This window comes from Phyllostomus discolor, chromosome 5, assembly GCF_004126475.2.
Source record: "Phyllostomus discolor isolate MPI-MPIP mPhyDis1 chromosome 5, mPhyDis1.pri.v3, whole genome shotgun sequence".
Taxonomy (NCBI): Eukaryota; Metazoa; Chordata; class Mammalia; order Chiroptera; family Phyllostomidae; genus Phyllostomus; species Phyllostomus discolor.
The window spans coordinates 84,800,287-84,818,452 of record NC_040907.2 but is presented as its reverse complement, the minus strand read 5'-3'; the positions used below and the strand labels follow the sequence as shown (position 1 = coordinate 84,818,452).

Below are 18,166 nucleotides of genomic sequence, written 5' to 3'. Positions count from 1 at the left end.
GCATAGCATTTCTAAGGTTGATCTATTCATGCCTTACCTGTAAACTTAGTCCACTCCTTTTTATTGCTTGATAGTATTCCATTGTATAAATAGACCACAATTTATTTAGCCACCCACCTGTTGATGCCATTCAAGTTGTTTTCATTTGAGATGATGAATGAAGCAGTTAGTTTTTTTAGACATATATTTTAATTTTTCTTGGGTAAATACCTATGATTGGAATTGCTTGTTTTTATGGTAAGTGTATGTTTAACTTTATAAGAGATTGCCAAACTATTTTCCAAAATGGTTGTACCATTTTACATGCCTACCAGCAGTGCAGGGAGTTCCAGTTGCTCCATCCTTTCCAGTTATTACTGATTTTCTATTTACTTTTCTATTAACTACTGAGAGAGAAATATCTAAATCTCCACCACCTACAGTTACAGACTTTCCATTTCTCCTTTCAGTTATATTAGTTTTTTTTCACATATTTTTAAATTTTGTGATAATGTGCATACACATTTAGGAATGTTTTCTTTTCTTTATGAGTTCATCATTTTTATCATGAAATACTCTTCTTCGTTGCCACTGTTTTGAATTCTAGTTTGTCTGCTAATATAGCCATCCAGGGTTTTGTGTCTTTAATTAGAATATGTGTGGTACATCTTTTTCTATCCCTTTGCTTTTAACTTACCTGTGCATTTTTATTTAAAGTGAGTGTCTTTTAAAAAGCATATAATTTAGTCTTGCTTTAAAAAAAATCCAGCTTGAGAATCTCTGATTTTTAATTGGAGTGTTTTAGACCATTCCCTGCAAAATTGACAATTGGCAAAGAATAAACTGTATGTTTAAAAAAAAAAAATTTGGTTAGTTCCGACATGCATATACCTGTGAAGCCACAAACACACAATTCCCCAAAGCTCCTTAGTGGTCCGTTCCTCCCACCAGTGCTCTTTCCTGGCAATCACTCCTCTACTTTCTATCACTGTCATTTCCATTTCCTAGAATTTTGCATGAATAAAGACATACCATATGTACTCTTTTTTGGTCTGTCTCCTTTTATACATCACAAGTTTGAAATTCATTCATGTTGTTTTTTGTTTCATTTTTCTGGTTCCCTTTTATTTCTGTGTAGTATTCCACTGTGTGGCTATATTGCATAGATGGATATTTGGGTTGTCTCCAGCGTTGGGCTATTACAAACAGAGCTGCTATAAAGAGTCTTATACAAGTCTTTGTATGGACATATGCTTTGATTTCTTCAGGGCACATACCTAAGAAAGGAACTGCTAGGTCATATCATATGGTAGGCATTGATTTAATTTTTAAAGAAACTACCAATCAATTTTCCAGTGTTTGTACCCTTTTACATTCTCACCAGTAGTGTATGAGAGCTCCATTTACTCCCCTTTTTTGTCAAGAGTTGGTATGGCTTGTCTTTTTAATTTTAGTGATTCTATTTGGTACATTTATATTTCATTTACTTATTGTTCATACATGTCTTCTTTGGAAAGTTTCTGTTCAGAATTTTTGCTCAGTTAAAAAATTTGGTTGTCTTCTTACTCTGATGCATACCCTTTGGCTGGTGGATGTGGTGTAAATATTTTCTCCTTGTCTGTGCCTTTTTGCTTTCTTAATGGTCTCCTTAAAAGACTAAAAGCTTTTCATTTTGATGAAGTTTCAATTATCAATTTTTCTTTTATGATTTATGTGCTTTGTGTTCTAAGGAAACTTTGTCTACCTACACAAAAATTTTCTCCTTTGTTTACTTCTAGAAGTATTAGAGTGCTAAGTTTTACATTTAGGTCTATGATCTATTTGAGTTAATTTCTGTGTAGAGTATAATGTAACAATTCATTTTTCCCCACGAAGAGATCTAGTCATTCCAGCATCATTTTTTTTTCAAAAGACCTTCCATTCCCCATTGCAATGCCTTGACACTTATGTTGAAAAATCAGTTAATGTTTATAGATGTGGGCAAGTGATATAAAGTATATTCAAATACTTTATAAATCCCAGGAGGGTAGAACTGAGTGAAAGAGCGGTCTAAACATTAAAAATAATTTAGGTAGTTATGAATCCCTTTTTTCATCAAATGTAGTTTTAATTTTTCTTTATGTCTATTCCAGAATGAATGGAACAGTTTCCTTTATTCTAAAAGCACATGAATGGCAGTATCCATATGATAGCAGAACTATCCTACCTATTACTTAAAGTTATGGGCTTTCTGGTGAAGAGAAGCCTTGTTCAAGATATTTGGGTTTGGTAATGTTCACAGATTTCAGCATTTTCTTCAAATGCAAATACATTCTGAAGTGACACAAAATCCAAAAAATACACAACTGGATTTTCCTAAAAAATCCAGATCTATAATATTGATAAATTGACTATTGGGAGTGCCAAAATAAGCCTATGTTTAATTCTGTGATAAGGAAGGACATGTGGAAAAGAAAACCCAGTGGCCACAAAAACAGATCTAAAAAATTTAATGATTTAAAATAGCCTCTACATACAAGATAACAAAAAGAATACAGATTGAACATTTTGGTTTTAAAACTGGGAAATGTCACCACTTAGAACAAGTCTGTCATCTAAGAAATACACATTTATAATGAAATCTACAAGGACACGCTTCTAAGCTTTTTCAAGTGTTGTCAATTTTCAGTAATCCCCTTCCTCCCCACACATTTACTTGTCATATAATAATACAACCTTTAATCTTCTTTTGGCAGGACAGAACTTTGAGAACTACAATAACAGTTGTTTTGAAAAGCACCTTCTATGGTAAGTTTCACTGGTGTTTTACCATACTGAGATCATTCATTCTGCTCTTTAAATCTTGCCATGTTCCAATGACTTGGATGTTTAAAATGCAAGCTTAATTCAGTAAAAGCACATATTGCAAATAAAAATGTTTTCAAACAAGCTGGAATAAAACCATTAAGTAAGTGGGCTGAAAGATAGTGTGCTTCTTGACTTGGTAGTATGTGAATACATTTTCTCACCAGGCAGGAAGTATTTTATTTGCCGCATGATCAATCAGGTGGCTTATGGTGTGTCTGTGCTGTGCAACACTAGTAGGTACAAGGGGACAGACTATGGAATGGATGCTGCACTGAGTGGTAAGATGGTGGTGGGCTGTGTACACAAGATCGTTGGCCAGACAGAGTAGTAAAGACTAGATGGGCTCAAATAGCTACTCTAAGTGTCAAGTATGCCTATGCATGTTTAAAGATGGTGCAAGCTCAAGCCATGAGTTCTCTTTGAGTAGGATGTGGACTCATGGCTCTAAAGTTCAGGTGATGAAGGAACTGGTCCGTTTCCCTCAGGTAATGGGGGGATAATAGCACCTAAGTGAACACTGAAAGTCAGAAAGGCCTGTACTTGCACCTGGCAGATGAAACCATCCTTTTTGTGGATGATCATAGTCTGATTTGCCTTTATAAATTCCTGATGCACATAATATGGTTTTCACAAATCTGAAAACATCATTTGAAAAATCTCATGGCCAAATCATTAAAAAATACAGACCATTAAATAGCCCCACAGAAGCACATGCTCTCCTTTTATTGTGACGTCCTATTGGTGTTCAAACAACTCAGTCTTAAATGGGGACTTGGCTGCGTAACACACGTGTCTCTTCTCTCTCCAGCACCTAAAATATAGGAGCTTGGATCAATGTAGACTTTCTGAAACTTTTTCTGTAAGATGGCTTTTTCAACCAGAAGTGAGACATTTTGTAATACGTACCTAAGATAGCCAATTTTAGAAGGAGTTTCAAAACAAGGACAAGTTATATACCATGCCTTGTTATTTGGAAGGTGAACACTTGAAATAATTTGCTTCCCAGATGTGGAAGTGACAGGCTCAGAATAAATTGCTAGTATACATAGAGCAATATTACAACAAACTGGTATGTTTTCTTAAAAACAAATGCAGCATTAAAATGTGTTTACTAAGGTGCTTCTTAATTCATGTTTTTAATGGAATGTATCAAACACCTATAAACGAACACGAATACACAAGCACATACACACAAGTGGCCAAGTTTCTGTACAGTTTATATCTTAGATGCGTATGTGTGTACATAACAACACAGAGAAAAAAAAGTTCTCCCTCTAACTCCCTGAATGTTGTCTAGACCATACAATGTTAAAATATTTCAATTTCATATAAAATATCTACAAAAATAGATAACATTTACAAAAACCAGATAGTATTTCCAGTTTTCCTTAGTAACCCACTCTGCACCCCTTTCCTCCTTCCCTCTCAGAACGTGGCCATCTCCAGCAAAGAGCGCTTGAAGAGCTGCGCGTTCCTGGACAAGTCCGTCACTTGGTGCACCATTTCTTGCAGGGCGGTGGTGCTGGGGTAATGGAGGGCGGCCATCTTCGTTGCCGTAACTATAGTCTTGAGCTGTTCGCAGAGCTGGTTGCTGGAGTTCATCACTTTGTTGCGAATGTCCTGGGCAGCAACCTGCCTTGTCAGCGTGTCTCCAATGAAAACCAGTTTGTGTGCGCTTAGAATGACAAACTTGCTGTGTGCCACGAAGATCCGCGGAGGCTGGGCCGAGCTCACGCAACTGAAAAGAGCGTCAATGGCATTGAGAAGGGAAATGTAATGGGTCTCACACTGGTCGTAGTAGAAACAAAGTAACTGCCTGTCCTGAGCACCCACGCTGCTGTTTGTTGTCAGGAGGCTCTGAGAGGGCTTCCACTTTGAAATGTCATTTTCCACCGGCTTCGTAATTTCTTGTTCCAACAACTGGAACTGACTTAGCTGCAAGGAAGAAAAAACAAAAGACTTCATTAAGGGTAAGGTAGTGTGCTGTAATGAAAATTAACCAGGGCTTAGAGTTAAAAGACCAAGATTTTAATCCCAGGTGCTTATTAGATGTGAGGGCTTGGTCATGCCTTGTTTTCCTAAATTGTAAACTCTAAAAGTTGAGAAAGGTGATCCCTAAGAAATCCTCCAGCTCTGACTTTCTATCATTGGATGATTGGCTGCCTCTGCCCTTAGACTGGACGGCAGCATAGGGTTTAAACTCAGCTCTATTACCTACACCTTTATGAAAGGTAAATGAGTAAATATTTATAAAGTACTTACAATGCTGTTTGGAATATTGTGGCCTCTATGTAAATGTTTATTAAATGTTGAGTGGTGCAAGGGAAAAATCAAATGTAGGGATCTCTTTTTCAAGTAAATCAATGACACTTTGCTTCTGGAGGAAAGTCTTGACTCTGTTCTTCAAGATGCTTAGATAAATGGCAATCCATGTCCTATTTTGGTATAAATGACAGTCCATGACCCAATGCTCAGTGTAAATGACAATGACAATCATAACCTACACTTTCTGTCCAGATTTATAAGTGTTATTATTCAGTACTACAGGGAAGACTAATACATATTATATGTGCACTATGGAAAAGAATATCTCTAAGGAAATTTGAATGCTAACTCTGCATCGTAGCAGCTCCACAGAGTTGAAAGCAAAGGACATGCCACGGAATCAGACTTAATGACTATTAGCTTTCCTCTCCTCTCATTGCTTCACCCAGATTGTGTATTCTTTACGTTGCAATGATAACAACTTCCAGCTCTAGCAACAAACCTCAAGAGAGACTCTTTTGCAGTAAGGACTATCTGTAAACTCAACATAGAACCCAGTCAATGTTTCACCCTGGGCTAGGGCTGAGTCAGAGCAGGGATAACCTCACCCAGCTCCTTCCCCAAGAAATGCACCATGAGTTTTACTTTTCTACAGAATCTGTTTCTTCTTAGGAATTACTATCGCTTCGTTAGACAGAGGGGTGAGAGGTTTTCCCATTTTATAGAGAAGTAACACAAGTCCAAGGAGGTTAACTGACTTGTGTAAGGGCACACCACTGGGTAGTTAGAAAACAAGGATGAGAACTGTGGTTTCTTGAGTGTGGTGTCACATTTCACGTCTCTACATGCCATTTTATTTCAACTAAAAAAAAGGCTTATAAATCATTTCATTTCTCTTTATTTTTATGCCCCTGCCTAGTAATACACATCAATATCTGCCCCACTGAAGCTCAACTTTTGAATGAATCTGCCCTGCCCAAAGGCCTTAGTAAATGGACTTGGATATATTTTGAGAATATTGGATCCTGCCTTCCCACCCTTGGATTTGACCAAGAACAGCCAAGCCACAGGCTTATGTTGTAGGGAAGACATAGGTAGGTAGATGGATATACAAACAAATAGAGATGACCAAATCAGAATGTTTTTTAGGAATTTAATGAGCCACTGAAGGAGTTGATTATCAGGTGAGGAAGCTGAGATGAAAAGCCATCTACAGAAAGGGCTTTGAGTGACCATTTATGGGTTCTGCAAAGTTATAGAGGAGCCAAATGAGTAGATAAACAGAGGAAATTACAAGAAAATAGAGAAGAAGGAAGCAGATTTAGGGAGAAGCAAAGGAAGTACGAGAAGGAGAATGAATATACAGTCCTAGTTCTCATTGGACTTGGCTACATCTTCATTTTCTGTTACCGAATTTCCCTACTATGGCCTAACTCTAGAACCTGTTTGCTTGGGCTAGCTTGAGTAGGTCTTGATCATTGAAATTAACAGCCTTAACCAAGAGTCCTAATATGTTAGATGTACATGTTCAGCCTGTAAAAATTGCTGTTTGGATGTAATCCAGGTACACCAGCTGGATTACTAAAATCATAAACCTTCTCTTTGTTCTTACCTCCTATTATAAGCCCCGGAGTTTATTTATACCAAAGTGTGCTGGAAGGATCAAAATCATGATCTTTTGAAGTTATACCTTTCTTATTAAGCAGGAAATCTTTTCAATACCAAGTGGTTTTGTTCTGATTGAACTTACCTGATGATGTTCCAGCTGCAGCTTGTTCTGTTTGATGATATTTTCTTTTTCCAACAGCTCTTTCTGTTGCCTTTCAAACTCCTCTTTACCCTATTATTTTCCAACATAAAGAAAACATTACATCACCACTATGATTCACTTATGCTAACAATTTCATTGACAAATGTGTAAATACTCTTTCATTTCCCACTGCCTTGGTAATTTCCCGCATATCCAGTTAGACTCTGTGAATCCCAGACAGGGATGACGTGCTTCTCGGCCAGACTTCCAGAGTCACTGTGTGCGTTAGGGCTGCAAACTAAAACCCATTTCTATGCAGGGTGCTGCCCTCTCTGTTCTACTTTACCATTTTCGGAGAGCTATCCATGACTCTCTGCAAGCCTCCTTACCCAGTACTATTTCTTGGGTTTATTTTCTAATAGATTATATGTGAACCCATTAACCTCCTAACCCAGGTCTAAATGTGGTCTATATTGCACTTCTAGTTTCTTTGAATCATCTACAATTCCACACCATAATAATATTTCTCAAAAGGCAGAGTCGGACAACCAGTCCTTTCCTTAGCACTAGGTATGGCTCATTGCTGCCTTCCCTAGTTTCTTGTGCTCAAGGGAATTGTAGTTCAATAGTTCCTAGGATAATCTTTGGTTCTTAGTCAAATGAAAAGAATGGCAGAATAAGAAATTAAGCCAAATTCTAAATAATGGATCTTGGTAGAATGCTTTAATCCCCCACAGTGAAAGGGCAAGTTGTCAGGATCCCAGGCCTACTTGGTAGAATTTCCACCTATAGGAGGCAGACTTTGACTGCTCAATTTCCCATATGCAGGTTAAGTTCTAGGTCAATTGGGAAATGTGTCATGGTTTTCAAGTTTGAGATGATGGGACCTTAGAAATTCTCTAGTGCAGAGGTTTTCAGTTATTTTTTCTTAACAGTTAAACTCCCCCACTTAAAAAAAAATTATCCTGTGGAACTATATCATAAAATGTAAATAGAAGTGGAGCTGGTATGTTTACCTAAGGACCCACTCTGGTTCTTGGGGAAGCTCTTTCATCAATGGGATCTAATACAACCCTGGGCTTCATCTGTTTTCCAAATGAGGACATTAACATCCAGGGAGTTTACATAAGTTGGTCACATAATTAGTGTCAGAAAAAGGTCTCAAACCGAGGACTTTGGACATTCAGGTCACTGTTCTTCCTCCTGTGCATTGCCTCTAATTAGTGACCCACTAGGATTAACACTAATCGTGTTCTCTCTTCTGGTAGTCCAACCTACCAGCTTCACAGGCCTTAGTTCTGGGCTCCCTGAATGTGAATGTAGGTGCTGGTTTCTTTACCTGTAGGTGGACATAGTCATAATCATCCATCCAGCTCCTTTCAGAGCCATCACTGCTGCTACAGTCAGCTATAGGCTGGTCCTTGCCCAGGCTTGGGGGTATTGTCTTGTTGAGGGCCTGGGCCTTGTGGTCTCCAGAATGCAGCAGCTGTATCTGGGATCCAGCGTGGGGGTACTCAGTGGAGTTCATGATGCTCTCGGGCCCATTCTTTACATGTGAGCTGCCGGCGCTTGATCTGAAGAGGGCTTCTGCATTGGTGTTGATGGTTGTGGTGAGCTGTTTGGCATCATCGGGCACTGTCTTTGCCACCATGACAAACCGGTCCAGATCATCACACTTGTTTTGGGGCTTGTTGATGGCCAGCACATTGAGGGACCAACTGCACTCATTTAAGTCATGGCTGGTTTGACTCAGAATCTGGTGGGAGTCTTCCACTCTTTGGAGCTCCCGCTTCATTTTGTTGTAGAGGATGAGTTCTGGGAGGCAGGAAGCATTTGCTACAGCACCCTTGGCAAAATGGAGATAGTCCCTCAGAAACAGCTCCACCTTGTCCACCGTGGTGTGTATCTCGTTCATGTGTCGTTCCATGTATCCATAACACCGCCAGTCTGTGGTGGTGACTAGTGCCATTAGGTTGGAGACGCCCATCTCCAGGGTCTGCTGGAGCCGATGAAGTCTCTCAATGGCTGTGTCTGGATCCAGCAAGAGCCTTTTGTCCTGAGATGGGGAAGCTGACAGTGAAGACTCTTTTGAGGTGGTGGAAGATGTGGACATATTACTCCTGGTGCTGCCTGTACTGGAGAAAGATAATCGGTTGATTCCATCTACCACATCCTGACAGCTTTTGGCATCCACTGGGTTGTGCAGAGGGACATCGTAAACACCATTTCTTTCTTCAGGGTTTGCTCTCTCGCTGGTTTCTATTGGTGGTTCCAGAAACTGAACCCCTCGTGGGATATCATATGCATCATTCTGAGTGCCCACTGACGGTCCCAGCTGTGGGGGCGAGTGTTTCAAGGGAATGCTTTGGTGTCTTTGTGTCACCAGTTCAGCAGCTCCTGAAGCATCACAGTTATACTTCATGTGAAGGTCATTCCCCACCAGCTTGGTACTAGTTGGGGGGATGTCATACACACCCTCGGGTCTGACGTCTGGCCTTCCAGCTTGTCTCATCGGAGAAGGGAAATCATACTCTTTTTCCCTGAGCCCTGTTTCATCTCGGCAAGCAGAGGGTGGAATGGCGTATACCTGGAAAGTAAGAACAAATTGAAGGTAGTATTTGTTGAGTTGGCTCATGTTATCATGCGGAAACAACTGTATATTAAAATAAAGTCCTGGATTCTCAGTCCTGTTTGCTGCCTCCTCCTCCACCTCCACTCACTGTTGAGAGGTATTGCCAAGGATCTGCTCTGCTCCACTCCACTTCCTCCATCCTTTGACATGTACATCCTTCCCCTGGCCCCACTGCTGCCTGTAGCGTGGATCCTCCTGGCTGAGCTGCTCTCCCTGGGGCCCAGTCCCACATTTCTTTTTTTTCCTGAGGCTTTCTCCCATATTTTAATTTATTTGTTTTTCTACAATTATATTTTATATTATTGCTTTCAGAGGGCAGGGAACTCTTAGTACAAATGAACTTCCATTTGTAGTCAATTCCTTCATAAAATAAATAATTGCCAGCATTTTTAGAGGAGGACAAATTAAATCTCAGTTTAAAGGTACCTGGGGGGTTGTTATTTGAAACAATCATGTGCTAAATTCAGTCCCACGTTTCTGACCACCTCCTGGGTATTCTTCCTTGGAGGGTTCAGGCTGAGAGGCAGTGTATGCATCAACACACTGCACTAGGTGTCAGAAGACCTAATGTCTCTCCCCAGATCTACCAGCCGTGGGATACTTAATGAGCCACTTAAATGTCTGAGATATACTTCCCTTATCTGCAAAATAAGGATAATTGTACTTGTGTAGGCCTCCTCCTGCGGATAACAGAATGAATCAAACTCATTAACACATATACATGGACTGAGTAAACTGTAATACTCTGTATACATGAGATATATTAGTTGCTTGCCAAACTGAATGAATGATTTTACCTTCTTATTGATTTTCCTTATGACTACCCCAATTTTTTAGTGAAGGGCCCTAAATGTGGAATCCCTAGAGTTACCTTTTTTTGAAATTATTTCTGCTCATTTATTTGCCTGTCTCCCCTTTTCTCCGTGAGCTCCATGAGAGCAGGGACTATGTTCATGTTTTTTTTAAATTAAATTTATTGTGGTGACATTGAATAATAGGATCATATAGGTTTCAAGTATACAGTTCTGTGATACAAAATTTGCATATTGCACTGTGTGTCCACCACCTGAAGTCAGACCATCTTCCACCATATATAAGGCCCTCTCCACAATCCTTGATGCCCTTTCCTCCAGTAACCACCACCCTGGTGTCTGTGTCCATGAGTTTCAGTTTTATATGCCATATTATCAGTGAAATCACATGGTCTGAGTTATCTTTGATTATTGCCTTCTCTTCCTCCCCCTGTCCTTATCTCTCATCCCTTTACTCTCTCATAGACTAGTTTTTCCCCTTTGGTCTGCCTTTCCTGCTTTATCCAGTAAATACACACACACATACACACACATACACTTTTCTGCTAATCTGTAGAAGCTCACTCACCCCTTTAGTAGGAGGGATGTCATAGACCCCTTGAGGTTTCATTTCTCCCACTGGAACTGAAAACACAGGGCCTTTCACTGATGATGGAGGGATGTCATATACCTAAAAGGAAATACCTGAGTTACCTGGAATAGAAATGTCTTATACTTGTCATTTTTTATGCTATTAAGCTTTTAGTTATGGATTTATTTACCAGCTTATGTATTACAGCCTTATTCTTTGACAGCATTCTATGTAAAAAGGTTGGTGAAATTTTTCTTTTTAAATTCCTTATTTTTGAATTATACTGAATATAAAAATGATCTTAAGTAAAATATCCAGTGTCTGTACTTTAAACTGTAGTTGAAATGATATATTTTCTGAAATGATAAGGTGATAAGCAACAAAAAGTTTTATCAGATAATTTAAATAACATTAGCTACAATGGCTCCTGAATAGACAAATCAAACTTCCTATGAAATATAGATAGTTTGTAAATTTCCTTTCCTCTGTAGCCCTGAAGGAATGCCACCTGAAGCGCTCCTGTCCTGTGGGGATCTTGCTCCTGGTACATACCCCTTGAGTGGTATGGGAAGGAGGGATATCGTAGATGTCCTTTTGGTATCTGGATGGGTACTCATACACATAGCCGTGGCCTGTCCTCAGTGGGGTTATCACCTGTGGGCAAGAAGACAAAGGTGTAAAATTCTCAGTTCAAGTCCTGAGTGAATCTCCTAGCCTCTTCATCAGACACTTCTCTTTCAACTCCCTCATCAAAAGAAATGAAGAGAAAAATCCAAGAAATAGGGAAGAGAGAAAAGGAAGGAGACAAGGGGATACTGGGTCAGTAAACTTTTAAATCCCTCTTGAATTCCAGTGAAGAACAAGTAGCCGAAATATCTCTGTCCCCCTTCCCCATGGTAGCAAAATCCTCTCAAAGTTGGTCAGATAAAGTCTCAATTCCCAAAAATGTACTTCTAGGGAGAATCACTTTTACATTATGATTATCCTAGATCATTGCTTTGGAGCACCAAAAGCCCAGCATAACGAAAAAAAAAAAATGTTAAGGTAGTGAAACTATTTGTAAAGTGAATAACGCAAATAGAGTTCGGCCACTTAAAATTCCTCTCATACCTTCCCCAGGATGCCTCTTCATCTGACATTATTATGATTACAACTAAAATTCCATAGGTCACTAGAGTACTTTTGTTAAGCTAAGGCTCACACAATTGTTGCCTTTAGAAGCCTCTGGTAGCTTTCAGTCTAACTTAGAAAACAAATGAAATACCAAGTCAGGGAGTCCCCAGAAACAGAGTTCAGGCCTCTAATCATTTTCCCATTTCCACCAGGGAAGCAAGCATCCCCGACTGTACCCAAGTCCAGGGGATGTCAAGAGTCAAGTACACTCATCACAACTCTGGCATCTGGAGCCAATGTCAACAAAACAAACTGCACCCAACAGGCTCGAGTTTTCATGTCTCTGTACTTCACTGTGTCCTAAGCACAGACAGAGAAATCATTTGAATTTAAAACTCATTTTGAAATGTATTTAATCTCCCAAGGGCTTCTAAATTACCAAGGTCTTGTTTCTGCCTAAACCCTGTCCCTGAGTGACTAACAGAGCCCACCTCAGTATTGCCCACGACAGTTCTGAGAACAGATCTTGCAAATAAGGAAGAGTTGATTGTTCCTTAGGAGACCGTCATCTTTTATCCTTTCTCTAATATGAGAACTCTGGCGTCAGGCTGCCTACAAAACTATGTGAAAAATGCTCATGTCTGTCCTCTTATGCCGAAGTGGGTGGAACTCAGCCAAATGCACCAATGCTCTTCTCCCCAGGGGCTTTAAAATGCCCAAGTTCAATTTGGTTTTAAATCCCAGGTGCTTGTGGCTGATTGCTTCTTGTGATGAAGGTAAAAGAGATTAGTATGCAAGTATGCAGTTACCACCCCCATCAAATCTCTCCACTGCCTGCAGTTTAACTAAGGAATCTATTGCTTTAAGGTTTGTTGGCACAGAGCATACAGAACCGTTTTATCGAGTGACTGCTATATTGTGCAGAGCAAATCGTCCTTTTTAAAGCAGGATGCCCTTTGCTCAAGAAAAACACACTGTGTTCCTAGTGCTCTTACATAATTTTTTCACTGTTGTTGAGGAGAGAAATGAAGTATCTTCTCTTAGTCTATCTCATCAGTTCCTATATTTATAGCTCTCTATCTTGCTTTTATAATAGAACACACTCACAATGCAGCTTTTGTTCATTCTAAAAGTTTCTAAGAGTGGATTCTATCCAAGGTTGCCAAGTTAGCAATAACGCTAATTGAAAACCAAGGCTGGCTATGCTACAGGCCAGCTAAACAGCTTCATCTTTAGTTTAAGAAGGGAGGGGGCTGGGTTGTGTTGGTATCTGAAAATAACCCTTGGTGAAATGTAAACACATGGCATGACCTCAGGAAGGTGGGGGCACGGACAAGGCTTTTTCTTTGCTTTGTGGGTCTTCCCTGGCAGAGCATTAATGCTACCCGGTATTTAACATCTCACTTCCTGACAAATGTCACAGAACCCCAACTTGCTCTCTCTTCCTCATTTAGAGGATGCCTGTGGTCACCTGTTTTTTAAAAAACTTTGTATTCCAAACCAGTCATTTTCCTTGTTTATGCATTAAAAAAAACAGATGGTGAAAACCACAGGGGAATAAAGCCAACAACATACAACCTCCCCATTTCCAGCATTCCCGACTTTACCATCTAATTTGCATCGGTCCACGAATGGCATTTAAATGGGGGACCAGCTTTTTGCATCTGGTCAGACACATCCAGGGCATACATCAGTCCACTGTGTGACTCTTGAAAGAACATGGAGCTGGAATCTACTTTTGGACGCTCTCCTCCTCAGCCCATTACTTGGGTCACTTTCATGCCAATTGCGTGTTCCCTCCTCAGAGGAAAGTGCTGACTGTTCTGTACCTTACAAAGTATCCAGTTCTGTGGTTCATCAGGCCTTTTCTTCCTGGTTGACATAATAAAAAAAACCTTTCCACTATCCCCAGTTACTGAACCTCAGCCTACCAGGAACACCAAGGTCTAGCTCAGGGTACATAAGTTTTGGAAGAATCCCCCCCAGGCAACTGCACAGCAAGGCAACGATGGAATTGCTACACAAAGGGCATTTTAAAACTGATTTTCTCAATGAAATCAAGTTATGTTTCTCATTTCCTTTCTCTCTCAAGTTTGTTTTTCTTCTCTGCATTCCTTTCATTCTATGTATGTATTTATAGTTACAAGAGCTTAGACTTAGGAATTGACCAAACTGACCTCTTAGTACGTTAGTGTTGCTGCAAAAGGGGGCTAAACTGTGAGATTCCTAGGGCTCTCGCCACCTGCTTTCCTCATTACCCTGGAGGAGGACCTGCATTTTCTGAAAGTGGGTTTTCTGTCCTGATGAGGAATCTGCCCTTCCTCTAATGCTAGTCAACTAACGGAGGAGTCTGAAGGTGCACACTGAGAAGAGCTATGAAGCAGAGAAGAAGGGCTGACTGTAGACATTTAGATCAGGGAGAGTCCATTAAATAAATCTCCAAGGCTGGGCCCTGGCAGGCTACGATTAAAAGTCCAGAGACCAGGGTTTTGTTAGCTCTCTAATTAATCGGCTTGCATAGAAACAAGCAAACAGACATGACCTGCCCCACCCCACACTTTGATGTGTTTGATTTACACCATTTTGAGTCTCAGATCCTGGGCAGCATGAGCTGTTTTTAGAGATGCTTTAAATACTTCCACATCTCATAATTATGAGAGCCATGCATGCTGAAATTTTAAAGAAGAGAAGTCTGTCTTTAGGGTAGTAGCCGGGTCTAGGGAACCCTGAAAACCAATCCATGTGGGAGTCAGCAAGCTGGAAGAGAGAACTTCAGGGTCCGTCAGCTGTACCTCCACACTTGGTGTGGCTCGGCTTGCACCTGGAGAGAGCAAAGGCCTGCCGCTCATATGCCCGCTGGGGCTGAGCAGGGAGGGCGAAGGGAGAAGCAAGCCAGGTTGTGTAGGCAAGACAGAACTCACACCCTACAGAAAACAGGCAGGCAGTCCTCAGTTCCAGCCAACTGCCATCCTGAAAAAATATACCCTGTGTTCCCAGATCTTTCAAGTTTCAGAACAAACCAGAAATCTGGATTTTTATGTGAAATCTTCAAAATTGGCTCAAATATTTCAAACAGTGTCTTGGCCAAAGTAACCATCTCTCTGGCCCCCAGGGTACCAGTCTTTGCCTTCATTTGTGTATTTCTGTCTTCTTCCTTCAGTACGTTGAAAGCCTCTGAGGGCGGGACCCAGGAGCTCCCTACCAATTCTATGTCTTGGCAAGACTGAGCGTCTCAGTTTTTTTATTTCACACCCTGCCTTCACACCTCTGCACCTTCATTCCTGCTGTGTCTCTGTCAAGGTGCTCTTCTTCCTTTCCTCAGAATCAAACTTTATTTAATTTTCAAGGCCAAGCAGGGTGCCTCTCTCCCATGATGCCTTCCCAGACAGACATAATAGCTCCCTCCTTGGCACTCCCCCAGCAGAGCGTGCACCCATACACATCTACAGGTACTTGTCACTTGCGGTTTGGCTGTTTCAGTGCCTCCTGTCTCAGCACTGTGGAGACAGGGGCCATTTTTTCTTCATTTGTATTTAAACAGCAGGACCTAGCACAATGCCTTGAATATATCAGGTCTTAAATAAATGTATTGATTGAATATATTAACAAACTAAAGGAAAGGTCAAGGCTATTCTTAAGCAGGAGGATGTGGAACTGGAGAGGACACTAAACAAAGTCTGCCTGTATGGAGTAAGGTTGGCTATAGGAGAAGTTAGCTTTTAGTTGAGTGGGACCCAAGGGATAAAGGGGCATAACTGTGTCTTATCAACCATGCGTGGTAGTTTTGGGAGACAAGAAAGCAGAGAGACTGTTATATAAAGCTGAGAAATCAGAACCATGGAATAACTGTCACCTGAACCACTATTTAGTGCAAACCACTATCGGAGACCCAGTAGGGCCCCCAGATATTTTCCCTTTCCCCAGTCTACAGCCTGCAGGAGACACAAACACCTGTGTTCTTCTCGGCCACAGCTAGAAACATATGGGGGAGTTTTCTAAAAAGAGATCAAAACACTGCTGATGTTTTTACCTTAACATCAGAAGAAAAATACCATAGAAAGGAACAGAGTCAAGCTTTCTCTAGTTATGAGAATATGTGATGGGCCTGTGTCGTGGGAAGCTGAGTAGCAGAGACCATGGCCGCACTGGGCATTTAGCTCACTGAAAGGATTAGGTCTGATGAGGGGAGTGATTGAGAACCTCAGCTGGACTCGGACAGAGCTGGATCTAAATCCTGGCTCTCCCGCTTACTAGCTGTGAGGACATGACCACATGTCTGTCTATTGTAAGCCTATTTCCCCATTAGTAAAATGACAGTAAAAATGCTTATAGGATTCTATGAGCATTCAATGAGACAAAGTGCATAAAGTACTCAGCACAGAGTAAACCCTTAAGCCTTAGCTATTTTTAATACAGTTGTTATCTAGGTTGACCTGTTTTAACTCTGGACTTAAATTGTGGATTAGTTTATTTAGATTAACCATCCTACTGAAGACAGCTTAAGAAAATGAGGAAAAGACATTAAAATTTTTCTTAATAGCATCAAAGAGCTAAAAGATAGTTAAGGATCACCAGGTCAAAATTTGGAAGTAGAGGAAGAATTCATAGAGGTAAGCCCAAATTTTGAGGTTGCATTTTCCCTTAGAGCATTTGCTGATCTGAAACTGTTGTCTCAGATGCTACATGTGCTTTTTATACCTTTCTAGGACGAGGGGGAATATTGAACTGTACGTAGTGGCTTACCAAGCTAGGGACCTTGATAACCATGCCCCACTTTGAATTGGGATCTTAAGGGCTGCAAACGAAAGTAGGATTAACTGGAAGTGAACCCACCCTTGTGTAGGCTGAGGCTAGGTTTTAAATCATCGGGGTTGGCAAGAACATCTCAAAGTCTGAAATTAGAATCATGTGTGCCCATGAGGCTGGCAGACGGAAATAAAATTATCTCTGGAAGTAGAGAATATCTTTGTAGGATTTCTTTAAATGATTTCTACAAATATTAAAAAAATACAATGTCTAACACACAAAGATAACCAAGACAGTAGAAGATAAGACAGGGAAAAAAGACAACAGCCTCTTCTCGCTTTTTTTTAAAATATGATGAGGATGTTGTTTGTGTCTTCATGATCACAGATCTCAGCTCTTAAGGCCATTTCCTTCAAAATGTTTCCCGATTAAACCATGGAAGAAAACAAAATTTGATCACTCTTAAATTCAACTCAGATAGAAAGAAATGAATCTACACAAATGCATAGATTGTTCCTCGTGAGATCTATGAGACAATGAGGATTTGAAATCAAAGCAGTAAATGGCAAGAGACTTTGGCCTTGATAACCAGCAGTAGTTTTATTTGGGTTACTGTTTTACTCTGGTCACATCAGTGTTGCCATTGTCACTACTATCACTATAACAGCCTGACACACTTCACTGGAAAACCCCAGGAGAAAACATGCTTTATAAGGCTTAGAGATAAAGATGTTTATCTAAGAGAAAGATGACAGGGTCCAAAACCCAGGGCACTTGACGGAATTTCTCTTCAGACAAGGCTTTTTCAGCGGAAGATCACAAGCTGGGTTTGTCAATAGGGTCTCACCAAGAAGTAGGGCACATCCGTATCTGGAATGTCTAGAAGCAAAATACTTCTCACAAGACAACTTCTATCCACATGGTAACACTTGTACCAAGGTCTTGGCAAGTCTACTTGAGGGCTTCTTTCCTTGGGCATCCACTTTTCATCCTTAAAGCAGAGCCTGGGATGGGGGCATCTCAGCAGCAGAGGCCCTGAGTTTGGGAGAACTTCAGCTTCTCAACTGCATGCTGACAGTTCAGTGGAGTGCTGGGGGAAGGGAGCAGGCTGTACCATTCATGAAGGCAGATCCTCCTTTCCCACCAAGAATCCTGCAAGAGCCGATTCATAGGGCCTCAGATCTCACCACAGTCAGCTGTGCTTTTTTTCTGATGCCAGCCCTACCACTCAGTGACTTATCACAACTTCTCATCTCTCTCTTCCAACATTCATCCTTGTTTTGATTCCTTCCCTCTTTCCCATGCTACCAGAAACTCCAGAGAAGAACAAAGACAGTGAAAAGGATATCTAGATAAAGCCTTAATAATTAACTAATAGAGTTAACCCCTGAATCTAGCAGAGCATGAATATGTGTAACCAGCTCCTGGTGTTCTGCCCCAAGGCCTAGCCA

General features: G+C 40.6%; 1 protein-coding gene across 2 annotated transcripts in view; it reads right to left on the bottom strand.

Moving 5' to 3' along the window:
- Positions 1 to 2,452: 2,452 nt before the first annotated feature.
- The window catches only part of NEDD9 (neural precursor cell expressed, developmentally down-regulated 9), a 181,699-nt gene continuing 165,985 nt past the window's right edge, over positions 2,453 to 18,166 (bottom strand). For both annotated transcript variants that reach the window (XM_036026509.1, XM_028511336.2), the window contains 5 exons: positions 11,409 to 11,510; positions 10,854 to 10,955; positions 8,181 to 9,428; positions 6,842 to 6,931; positions 2,453 to 4,761 (listed from right to left, as the gene is read on the bottom strand). In XM_036026509.1, coding sequence (XP_035882402.1) covers positions 4,252 to 4,761; positions 6,842 to 6,931; positions 8,181 to 9,428; positions 10,854 to 10,955; positions 11,409 to 11,510 — 2,052 coding nt within the window. In that variant the 3' untranslated portion in view covers positions 2,453 to 4,251. The remainder of the gene's footprint in view (positions 4,762 to 6,841; positions 6,932 to 8,180; positions 9,429 to 10,853; positions 10,956 to 11,408; positions 11,511 to 18,166) is intronic.